The sequence below is a fragment of the Amphiura filiformis genome, chromosome 3, assembly GCF_039555335.1.
Source record: "Amphiura filiformis chromosome 3, Afil_fr2py, whole genome shotgun sequence".
Classification (NCBI taxonomy): Eukaryota; Metazoa; Echinodermata; class Ophiuroidea; order Amphilepidida; family Amphiuridae; genus Amphiura; species Amphiura filiformis.
Window position 1 is genome coordinate 17785643 of NC_092630.1, and position 12757 is coordinate 17798399.

At 36.6% G+C, this 12757-nt stretch overlaps 1 protein-coding gene across 1 annotated transcript; it reads left to right on the forward strand.

Moving 5' to 3' along the window:
- Nucleotides 1-1617: 1617 nt before the first annotated feature.
- Nucleotides 1618-12674, forward strand: LOC140148146 (serum paraoxonase/arylesterase 2-like). Its single transcript, XM_072170006.1, has 9 exons — nucleotides 1618-1794; nucleotides 2806-2876; nucleotides 5324-5379; nucleotides 6865-7051; nucleotides 7333-7456; nucleotides 8042-8242; nucleotides 9624-9705; nucleotides 10390-10524; nucleotides 11525-12674. The coding sequence occupies exons 1-9, from the start codon at nucleotides 1730-1732 to the stop codon at nucleotides 11708-11710; spliced, it is 1107 nt and encodes a 368-aa protein (XP_072026107.1). The 5' UTR covers nucleotides 1618-1729; the 3' UTR covers nucleotides 11711-12674.
- Nucleotides 12675-12757: the final 83 nt, after the last annotated feature.

Consider the following 12757-nt stretch of genomic DNA (forward strand, 5'->3'; position numbering starts at 1 on the left):
TCAAATAATAAAACAAACAAATGTCTAGAGAGCAGGAGAGCATTATATAAAAAAGTTTATTGAAGTGACAAAAGCTATAGACAGCAAGCAAATGAATACCAGTAGATATATATTAATAAAAGAAATGAAGAGACAAAATAAAGAAATCAAAAATGTCTTGGAATCTTTTGTAAATTTCAATTGTGCGGAGTGCCTGAGCTGACATGACTCAACACATAGCAAAAAAAACATTCAACCGGGGGTACTCAGTACAAATGACCATACGGGACGTGCATAAACATGGGTAGCATTTTCAGCCTTCTGGTATATCAATGACCCCTTTTTCAAGGCCTATTTTGGTATATGAATGGGTCCTTTTTTCAAAATTTTCTCAATTTTTTCGGAAAACAGCCCAATTTTTCCTTAATCTGGCCAAAATTTTCAAAATTTTTCCAAAATTTTGGGAAAATTTGTAAAAACTAAGACAATTTTGGTAAATTCGGCCGAAAATTGTGACTTTTGGTATATCAATGGGTGCAAATTTCTTGAAAAATTGGTATATTTATGGGTCTACTTCCAAAATCTCAGCGCACGTCCCTACCAAAACCAAACTTGAGTACCCCGGATTCAACCCCGGGATTCAACTGGAGAACATGTAGGTCTACCCTGATCAGCTGATCAGCAATTGGGCTATTTGGCAATCACCACATCTTGGCACTGAAGTTTTGGCTACACAACAAACAAAACTATAGGCCTATACCCCAGCTAGCTTAGAATGTTGGTCAGATGGTATAGTATACATAAGATAAGGTTTTATTTGACTTAAGTCTGTGTCAAGTACATGCACTAGTTTAATTATAGACATTATGCTTACTGTGTGATATAGCAACTACATGTACACCTGATAACAAAGCAGCCGGCACCTGATACACTGTACCATACCAGTTTTGTGTAAGCTAATTACAATCATTTCATTTATTTTTCATCATACTGATCATATTTTCCATGTTTATTAGTTGATTGCACTTTTTGTCTTTTAATGTCAGCACCTTGAGTGTGTTAAGTGCTTAAAAGTGTCAGTGATTATTGTCTTACCTACAATTAAGGCAGATATTTGTAGTCACCATTTTTCCGTATGATGGATGTGTGTATACATGTCTGCAGGGGTGTATGTCACAGTTTTGATTAATGAGTTTTGATTAAAGTTTGGCACTGCCACAATTCTCTCTTAATCACACTTAGCTGGGCCCATCAGTGACAAAACTCTGTAGAAAGTAGCAGGGCTACAGAATCTCAACCTGGGTATGGGGGATATAACAGTAGGTGGGTGAGGGTTGGTGAGTAAAGGGTATGGTGGGGAAGAGTGGGCATGGAATTTTTTTCAAACGTTTTTTCTTTTAAACTTTTTTTTTCCACTTGATGAGTAGGGGTATCACAATGGGTATAGGCCTAAGGGGTGGTTTTTTCACACTTTTGTCTTAATTAGAGGGGGTAGGGTTAATCTGAGGGTTAGAGCTATGGGTAAAGGGTGGGGCTTTTTTTTCTCTTTTTTTTCCAACAATTTTTCATCATTGCAAAATCCCATTGACTGTGTACAGGGTGTGGGTTTTGGCCATTTGCCAAATTTATTAAAGTAGCTAACAGTATAAAAACAGATTATGGCTTTAACTAATTTATGTTATACATGTTATATGCATCAAACTTTACATGTATTAATCACAGACCTGCATGCTGAGGAAGCTTGGTCATCATGTGGAGGAAATTTTTGATTACAGTTGCTGTTGTGGCAGTATTGCAGCACATCTTAACTTTAGTGTAAGTTGCTTTTATACAAATATATTTCGATAAACCATACTTAAAGGATGACTCCACTCACTCCAGCAATCACAACATTATGGCGTATGTGTTAGAAAAATAATTATCAAGCACGAATCACATAATTTTATTTAAAACAAACTCTTATTGACCATAAAAATGAATAAAAACAGCCGGCTTTCAACACACGATATTCAAAATTCCCGCGTCCAGTGCAACGACGTCGTGGGTATTTGTGCTCAATTGTTGTCAGCCTTCATTGTATTAGGGAGCAAACCAAAAGATCGATGACGTCCTATAAACGTAACTAGTTTCGTTTCTCAGCCGACCCCCTCCCTCCCTGCCAGAAACGTAATAATGAAATGTTGAAAATTTTGACATAATAATAATAATGACACATTCTTCAGACCGATGTTTTTGTACAAACGTAATCGAGTATTTTTACCCCCCTCCCCCCTAAACGAAACTACTTTAGTTTATAGGACGTCATCGATCTTTTGGTTTGTTCCCTTACTGGGACGTCATTGCACTCGACAATCTCGACGCCCGGGACTTTTGAATATCGCGTGATGAGAGACGGCTAGCTGTTTTAATTCGTTTTTATGGTCAATATGACTTTGTTTTAAATAAAACCTCGTGATTCATGCTTCACAATTAATTTTCGAACATATAAGGCATAATGTTGTGATTGCCGGAGTCATCGGGTGCACAATAATTATCCCCCCCTTGTTGGGCAAAAAGAGGTACAGGGCAAGCAATTTTTGGCAGGTCGAAAAGGGGTGGGGGAGATATTTTGGGGCACACATGCCTAATAAGGCTTAGGAACACAGTAAGAAAACCTTCTAATATGCAAAATTTCTTGCTTGCTACACTCGCATTAGATATATATCTAGAACATTTAAAGTTTGCACATTGTTTTCCAAATTTTGCCAACAATTTCACTGAGCTCATTGCAAAATGACTGTAATAAAATACAAAATAAACACATGAATTGTTTATTTTTACTGCTAGGTATAAAATGGGCTTTCATAAACGAATATATCAGCACTATCCTGGACCATGTAGGATCATTCCTGATATTGGTAATGTATTCATTGATTTTTCAAAATTTCAAAAGGATGTGTTTAACATATTGATCCCACTAAAATAAATTCAGAACTATGTGGAGAGAAGTTTGTACATGCTTGAATGTTTTTTTACAGTGGCGATGAATGCAGTATTTTGCTGTCTCTGGTGCGATTTACTGCTCTATGTAACTATATACAGGGTGCCTCTAAAAAATTGGTATTGGAGAGAGTTTGGGCTCTTTGCTTACTTGCAAGAATAAATGTGACTGTCCACGGCGAATGAGCCGTAAATTCCTCCCCGGTCAATTTTGTTTTATTTCGTGTTTAAAAATAAACATCATAAACTTAAAAATGGTATATCATTTGACTTCAAACGATATCCAGAAGCGGAGTTATGGTTAGTTAAACTTTGCTCCTTCAACAAAATTATAGCTTTTTTCGTTTCTATGTGTCTCTTTTTTCCACATTGCTGGCAATAAATATCAAACAGTCATAATTGGCGGTCATTTCAAATCATCCCCAAGTCAACGAGGTTTAAGAAGGTTCTCTCATTGTTAATTGTTGGTTATGCATACCTATACAAATAACCCACCACTTGAAAAGGATTTAGCAAAAGCAAACAAAGACCAGAGTTATTAAAAGTTCTATAGCCATCTAAGGTAGAAGCTTATTATCCACTTCAATAATAGGATTATTGATTGGTGTTGTGACTATCAAAATAAGACAGATGTCGCCGCCAGCTTTAGTGACCGATGAATACGACCTTGGTACACATTTTACACCATAACTCAGAATACAATTTAGGGAATTTACGGCTCGTTTGTGCTGCCGGGTCACAAATATGCAAATTGTACTCAGAAATACAAAGTATGGGGTTTATCAATAGTATCCTTTTTAAATCATCCAATTTACTTAGGTTGTTTAGGAAATACAGTGATTTCCCCGTGAAAGATTTTTTGAGGACATTACTAATATGTCTTTGATAATGTGTTTCATGCATTTTATGCAAGGCTCAACATAAGCAGGCATCCAGGAGCCACATCAAATGGTCATTACATTTTGGCTCTTGATTCATACCAAAATGTGAACAAGGCTAAATGCTAGGTTTTTGTATTTGGCATGCATGTACAAATGATTGAACATGACATGGTGGCAGACAATATTGTCAAAAATGGTTGAAAACTGGCCAAGTTCCAAAAAAATTAATAAAAGAAACGCCTGATTTTTGCCCAAATTTCAACCAGTTTTGGTGCAAGTTTGAAAAAATTGGAAAAAAAAGTCTCTGAAATTTCATTTAAAAAAATTTCGACTCGAGAATAAGAATGTTTTTGTTATGTGGTCTGAAAAAGTTTGGGCCAAACAAAAGGTTTTTTTTATTTTCTCCAAAAATGAGCATTTTTGCCCAAATTTGACCTTGCAGATGAATTCATCATGTATTTGCCATTCAAAATATGTTTACTTTTACATACTTTAATATACTTCATACCAACAATTTAGCAATTATGAGGCCCAAAAGTTTCAGTAATTCCAGGGTTAAGACCACCCTTAAAGGAGGATTTCGTGATCCTAGCATCCTCTTTTTATGACATTTTTCAGTACATATCCACGAAAAAGGCTTATTCCCAAAATAATAGTTGATTTTGATTTTGCATTTGCGAGTTATGCATGATTATGTGTACACTGCTCCAGAGGCCATGGTAGGCTACTGTTGTCATTTCGTTCTGGTATACCAGAACGAAATTAAAATTTGACAATATTTTTTCTAAACGAATTAATCTTCAAGAAATATTTGGTACATAACATTATGTAGCCATAGGTTTCAAATTTCAACTTTTTTTGAAAAAAGTGGGGGGATGAGGTTGTGGATCACGAAATGCCCTTTTAACATGTTCAATGATGTTACTCCTTTCATATTACTGAATTGGTAATAATGTGACATGCATATATGCTAAATTAAACACAAGTTCACACATTTCATGTATCATTAATAATAAGTTAACTATAATATTACATGCATCTCTCAGGTGAGCATGGCATGCAGTGGAAATAATAAAAATATCCATTTTGATACTCTCTGAAAAATTACCCCTCAGGGGCGGATCCAGGAATTTTTGATAGAGGGGCGCCTTTTGGTTGACGACGAAAAAATGGTGTTAAGGGGGTTACCCCCTCGAAAACTCAACGGTTTTGGCCCATTGTTTGCTGTTCATGGCCGAATTTGTTCAATTTTTTTATTTCTTTCATTTTTTGTATTTCTAAGTTAGGCCGACGCCCTTTGCTAGTAAAAAAATAGAGGGGGCGCGTGCCGGCTGCGCCCCCCCCCCTAAATCCGCCACTGCCCCTAGCTCTTATTCTTTAAAATGACTCCTGGTGCACTAGATAATAAGAGGACCAAGAGCCACTATTTCCGGATGTGCTTATTTTTAAATTTAAATTTCGAATTTTTTTGTTTGTGTTTGCAGATAGTGGATCAGAAGACATAGCCTTATTATCCAATGGTCTTGCCTTGATTTCATCTGTAAGTGCTTCTTTACCATTTTATTACAACCAAGTGACAATATAAATAAATCTTAGTGCACTTTAAAGGAGGATTTTGTGATCCTAGCATCCTCTTTTTATGACATTTTTCAGTAGATATCCACGAAAAAAGCTTATTTCCAAAATTTCAGTTGATTCCGATTTTGCGTTTGCGAGTTATGCATGATTATGTGTATTACACTGCTCCATAGACAATGTGTTGTAATTTCGTTTTGGTGCACCAGAACGAAATTCAAATTTGGCGATATTTTTGCTAAACGAATTAATCTGCAAGAAATATTTGGTACATAAACATTATGTAGCCAGAGGTATCCAGTGGCGTAATAATCTCAACTTTTTTTGGGAAAAGTGGGGGGATGAGGCTGTGGATCACGAAATGCCCCTTTAAGTGTTAAAGTTATAAGAAAACAAAGTACAACAAGACCTTGAAGTGTAAAAAACTGTAGATGTATAGGGTGTGCCAGAATGTTGAGTTTTTTAGGTATGAAGAGCATTACCATTTGTAGTATTGTTTTTAATTATAAGATTTACATATATTTAACATAGTCCCACCTGACACAACTACTACGTTGAGCTATTTGTACGTATGCAGAAGTGGACAACTGACTGGTTCATGTTCCAGATAGGATTATTCCAGGTTTTCATGACAGTATCTGCAGCTGCAGAGGGAGGGTTGCTGGGACCAAAGTACTCAACCCACCACTGCCCGTCCCAAGTTGGGGGCAGTTCCTGAAGCAGTTGCAGTAGACCAACTATAACTGACGTACAACAGGATGTATATCCTGATGGGCTTAAAAACGTTGATGCAGATCAAGCCAGGTATAGACGAATCCAAATACACGCATTCCTACACCTGACTAGCAGCCTTTAGTTGGGTAGCCGTCGGCTACAATGCACTCAAAATGTGAAATGATTCGCCTTGGCGGAAATTTTAAACTGCATTCCATCACCCGTTTTACACCTTCCGCGAAAACACAGGTAGACAAAAAGAATAACACAATACAGTTCCTTCGACAAAACACACAGCATGGTCTATTCGTTGTTGAAGTGACATAATAATCGGATTAACTATACGCGGTATCTATGCATTGATGTACTTGCGAACAAAAGGACTATGTATATGAATAGATGCGACGGGATTATCTCCATTATATATATTATTAGCTATTATTCTATTAACCCTCCTCGTCCTTGCATCTTCTCTAGGTGTTAGGCGGCTTTTATTTGCACAATTGGACGCTCAAAACACCAGGTTGGTGCTAGCGGCTACCCAAAGATGTCCGACCAAATCCTGACCATGACTTGGCTACTTGGATTCGTCTATACGTGGTCATGCACACCCGGCCATGGATTTCAATCTCACTTTCACAATAGCTGTTGATAAAAATATTATGTGAGCCCCTTTTGTTCTCCATTTCTCCTCCTCATTTAATATCTTTTCCTTCATCCTACTTATGACTTTTAGGGTTTGAATCCTGTGCATATGGGCTTTGTTTTGGATGATGAAATCCTGAACCATCAAGGAAACATTTTCCTGTTTGACTTCAATCATCCAGAGAAAAATGCAATCAAACTGAAATTTACAGGAAAGGACTTTGACTATACTAGATTCTCAGCTCATGGAATTGACGTTTACGAAGATAAAAAGACAGGTATTACACTCTGTTCTATTCTATTCTATTCTATTCTATTGTTTTCTATTCTATTCTATTCTATTCTATTCTATTCTATTCTATTCTATTCTGTTCTGTTCTATTCTAAATTATAAGAATAGTTCTATTCTTTGACACATCAAAATAGACTGAAATACATGCTTGAAACTAAATAGAATTTGGCGTTTGGGGGTCAGGGGTCATTCAAGCATGGTGGAAATAGCATGTGATTTTAATTTGACCATCTTCCTTTGATCACTGTAATCTATTTTTTTCATCAGGTGCTGTGTCAGTTTTTGTTGTGAATCATCGCCGCGATCACGAGGTCATCGAAGTCTTCCAGTTTGATCACAAATCACTAACACTGCACCACAAGAAATCAGTTATTGATCCTATTATGAGAAGGTTGGTGTCAATTCAAATCTATAACAAGTAAATAATATCATTGTACTTTCAGCATATTGACAAATACAAATATAAATACACCCAAATGACTCCCAAATACACCCAATGTCTAACAAATGCACTGAAATGTATCCCAAATATACCCAAATGTCGTCCAAATACACCCAATGTCATACAAATATACCCAAATGTTTCATAAATACACCCAATGTCCTTAAATATACCCAATGCCTTACAAATACACTGAAATGTCTCACAAATACCCTATGTCTTACTTCAAATACACTGAAATGTCTAACGAATGCACCCAATGTCTTTACAAATACACTAAAATATCTCCCAAATACACCCAATGTCCCCCAAATACACCCAATGTCTTACAAATACACTGAAATGTCTCACAAATACACCCAATGTCTTACAAATACATTGAAATGTCTCACAAATACACCCAATGTCTAACAAATACACGGAAATGTCTCCCAAATACACCTAAATGTCTCAAAAATACACCCAAATGGCTCACAAATACCAGATTACTATCCCTGGTGGTATTAATTTTTGTAAAACTTGTTATATTCCTAGTGTGAATGATGTCACTGCAGTCAGTTCAGATGCCTTCTACTTCACTAATGATGGCTATGCAACAACCTTCCTGGCCAGGAATTTGGAGAATTTTTTGATGTTGGCTAAAGGAAACGTTATTTACTATGACGGCAAAAAGATGCGCAAAGTTGTTACTAAAGGATCCGGGAACAATGGCATCGCTGTCTCACCTGATAACAAGTAAGTGATGTTGGATAATGTTAATCAATATATATCATAATACATATGGATGGGTATACAGATACATACAGGTTTCAGAATGCCAAAGCCGATAACATTTTCAAACTCGGTTTATTTTACTTCACTCAGTGTTCTGTACCTACCATGCCTACAATCGGAAACACAGAGGCTTTTGTCCTCAATGGTTTTCTATGGCAAAACTAAGATCAAATCTCTTTGGACACAGATTGTACACAATTTTCCCCTTCCCCTACAAAATTTATGTATGCCCCCAGTTTCAGTTCCTCTGTTTGCAAAAATCTCTTGGGGAGGAGTTAAAAAAAGTAGTCTAGGGAATTACAATGGTAAAGCATGGTAAATCTGCAATCCCAGAGCCATCCTATATGAGCCTTTCACCTGTCAATCAGTTATTACGATTATCATGAAATTATCATGAAATTCACACTGGAAAATTTCTGAGAAGTGTTTTGACAAACTCAATATGATGGTGGATTATTTTCTCTTGCTTCAAAATGATACACTTTCTTTCAGTGACACAGTAGATTTGTCTCAGAGATAAGTGTACTTGTAAAATAAAATAAAATCTGATCTGATGTAAATCAAATCAATGCATGCAGAATCACTGCAGTAGGGGATGGGTGGGGGAGGAGAGAGACATACACCCACCCCTACAGACAGAGATCAAAATACTAGTATAATTATGTATACATATAAAGTGTGAGAGAGACAGTGTGAGAGGAATAAGAGGAGATAAGAACGCCATCATGAATAAGGCATGAAAGACAGACGGACACACAGACAGACAGAGGCAGAGTATCAACACCCTGTATTATAAATATTTTTTTCCATACAGCTCAATACTCCGTTGAAATCAATATTCTATTATTGATACAGATAAAGAAAGTGTACATATGCATTGTGTTATAGGAGGTGCACCGGGAACTTAACTAAATGGGCTAAACGCGTTCCTTTATACCTATACATATAATTGTCCTTCTCAAAATTAAATATATCTCAATTTTTACATTGGATTTCAAATTTTTTACATTAAAAATGCAGTAAAAGATATCCACAGCAAGCTGCAAGGCTAATTAGTGTACTGCTTTTCGAGTGAGTGTACGCATGCTTTTACCTGAAAACTAATTTTTTTCTTGTTAATGTGTAGAATATAGAAACGCTGTGGTATCTCATATGATAGTCATGGTATGCTTAGCCCGAGTCGCTCGGCCTATCTCGAACAAAATCGCGATGCGTAGCTGTTAAAAAACGAGAGGATTCGCTGTACTATCACGGCAATTTTTAACACAAAGATATAGGGATGATGACGATGTGAGAGGCATTCTGTAGTATGCAAACTGACATTATTTTGTCTCCTTTCTAGGTTCCTCTACGTTGCACATCCAGTTGGTATGATAATCAATGTTTATGAACGCAATCAAGATGCAACGCTCAAGCATGTCCAGGTAATCACACATACAGCAAGACAAAAAAATTAAGGCACCAGTTATGTTCATCCCCTGTATATCCTAAACAAAGACAGATATGTCATAATTGGAACCAGCAGCCAATAGCTGCATCTTTTAGCTCGAATTAAAGACGTCATTCGTTGAAATTGTTCAAAAATTAAAGACACAATGATCCAAAAACCCAAGGAAGATGCCAAGTTTACCCATTGCCATGCCCTATTGATTTGTACACAAAGCGTTTGTGAACAAGAGAACTAGCACCGTGCTTGCATTGATTAGCACGTTAAAACTAGTGTTGTGCTTTCATTGATTCGAACACAAAAGTGCAACTTTTTATTTTGTTTCTTCATTAGTTTATAGATCACTGTTTCTTAATTCTCAACCAATTTCAACAAATAAGGTTTTAGATGAGAGTTAAAGAGTACAGGTATTAGCTGCTTGTTTTAATTTTGACATATTTGTTTTTATTTAGGATATACAGAGGTGAACACAACTGGTACCTTAATTCTTTGGCTTACTGTATTAACTATCATTTAATATAAGTAGGTGATATGATAAATCGGTTCAATGGCAGCTAGGGGTGGGGTGAATGGGGATGGGTCAGGGGCCCCAACTTGGGTTCATATAAATCAGTTTGTCCTATCTAATCTAGCTATGATTTCTATATTTGTTGTATTTTAGGTGATTGACATGGGAACAGGTCCAGATAACATATTTGTAGAACCTGGCACTGGAAACCTATGGATAGGCTGTCACTCTGTCAATCATGAAATAATGGGTCATTTCCAAAATAAAACTATGACTGCACCTTCACAAGTAAGTGGATTTGATGTTGGTATTATTATAGATATTGTAATGAGAGACAGATAAAAAGACTAGTTTGCATCTGAAATTCTGACAATTAGACAGAAATTGCCGTACTGCGCAGGTCGGCAACCAATCACACAGCGCCAGTGCCCTAACGTACGCGAATTAGTCTTTTTATATATATTTCCATTTTGTGTGTTACTTTTTACAGAATGGATCTTCTTCCTCTAAATGTTTTTTCTCTCTGCACCTTCCATGTACATGCATCTTTTCCTCTTCTTTGTACTCATCCTTCTTTTCCTTTTCTTCTTTCTGCTTCTCTTCTTCCTTCCTTTCCTCTTCTCCTGACTCCTTCTTTCCTATTTTTATTTTATTTTATTTTATTCATTTGGCAACAAACATCAAAAATAGAAAATAACATAAAGGAGGCCTCCTGAGCTGCATGTATGTGCTGTACCTCAGTGATTGCAGAATATTATCGCACAGGTTTGTTTGTGCACAGTTAACTTTATATGAATCCTAAAAAATGGGGGACTCTTTTTAGAAATGGGGTCTGGGGGAAGATTCTAAAAGTATGACACCACAAACAAGGTTGAAAATTTCGTACAAGATTTCTTTGGTAAAATCTGGGGTAAAATGTCATTGTGACAGCAAGAATTTTGAAAAAGACAGCGAATAAGAAAATTATGGGGTCTTTAGGGCGCAAAAAAAATAGAGGGTCTTTGGGACTGCACACAATATTCTTGAGTGAAACGCCAGGTGGAAAGTAAAGTTCGCTATGTTGAATGTGAAATAAGCTAGGGTTAGGGTAAGGACTAGATTTAGGCTAAGGGCTATGGTTACAGTTAAAAGTAAGGGTTAGGGTTAAGGTTAAATTTGACACAGCAAACCTTATTTCATACTCGACATTTTATACATGTAGCTAATCTTATTTTAGATAAAGTAAACCTCATACATTATATTCATTTTTTCTCCCTCATTGAATTCTATATTTTCATCTTTTCCGCAGGTGATACATGTCAAATGGGAAGATCCCACCAGAGCAACGCATGGGTACACATTGAGTGAAGTGTTTCTAGATACTGGTGATTTCCTGTCAGGTTCATCAATAGCAGCATATCATCAGAGTACAAAAGGACTGCTGATTGGGACAGTTGTTACCAAACTTGCATATTGCCAGGTCAATGCATTTTAGGTTTTAACAAAATTTACAGTTGTTTAATAATACCTATCCACATAGTCGCACATTGGGCTATTCCAGTTGAAATCCATTCACCCCCTGAAAGACATGACCTTAATCTTGGAGAGGGGCATACTACTATGAAGTTACCTAGGCTTAATCCTCCAAACAGGGAGTTTTAATCTTAATGGGGTTATCTATCAATGTTCCATTTGAAATCTACACCCCTGAGTTAGAGAATAAACGATAGGAATTTTTATTTTGACTATCCTCTACCGTGTGATAGACGACAGGCAGGTCCAATATTTTGAGTAGTGGATGCCGGCGCATCTTAGTCAGTTTAATATTATTTTAATAACTGTAAACTGTTTTTAAAGCAAAGTTACCGTCATAAAAACTCCCCTTTTTCTAAAATGAACGAAACTTGTTTACAACTTCACATCTTTTGTTGCGTGTACTGCTAGCGCGTGCGAGTATTCCGCACTGCGTCTACACATACCACGCGATACATACGCGCACCTCTATGAGCGTGTTACGCATTATCAACACTCATGATGATGTGTGGTCTTCTACCGCCTGATAGACGACACCTAAAATCATGCGATTGTCCAATCACATTATGTGTCTACGTAAAGACCACTCCCACTGACTAAGAGTAGGAGATTGTCATGTCTTCCATATGGGGTGTCTGGGATAGCCTGTTTTGGACAGCAAGTTCATTATGGGCTAGTATGTGGACTAACAATTAAAGTCATGTCTTTCATAGGGCATGTATGGATTTCATCTGGAATAGCCCAATACCAGACTCAACTATTAAAATGAAATAAAATGTGAAGATATTAAAAAATTAAAACAAAAAAAGCTCTGAAGATGAATAGTGCAATTATTGTACAATTTCCATGAATTGCACTTTTTGAAAATATAAGGGATTGGTTTGTATACAATTAGGTCAATTAGGGTGTGATTGACACCCCCTCCACTCCCCAAAAAAAAAACACATGAAAACCTTGAGTGTTTTTTGTTTTTGTTTATTTTCATTTTTTTTCAACACTCTTGTATGTT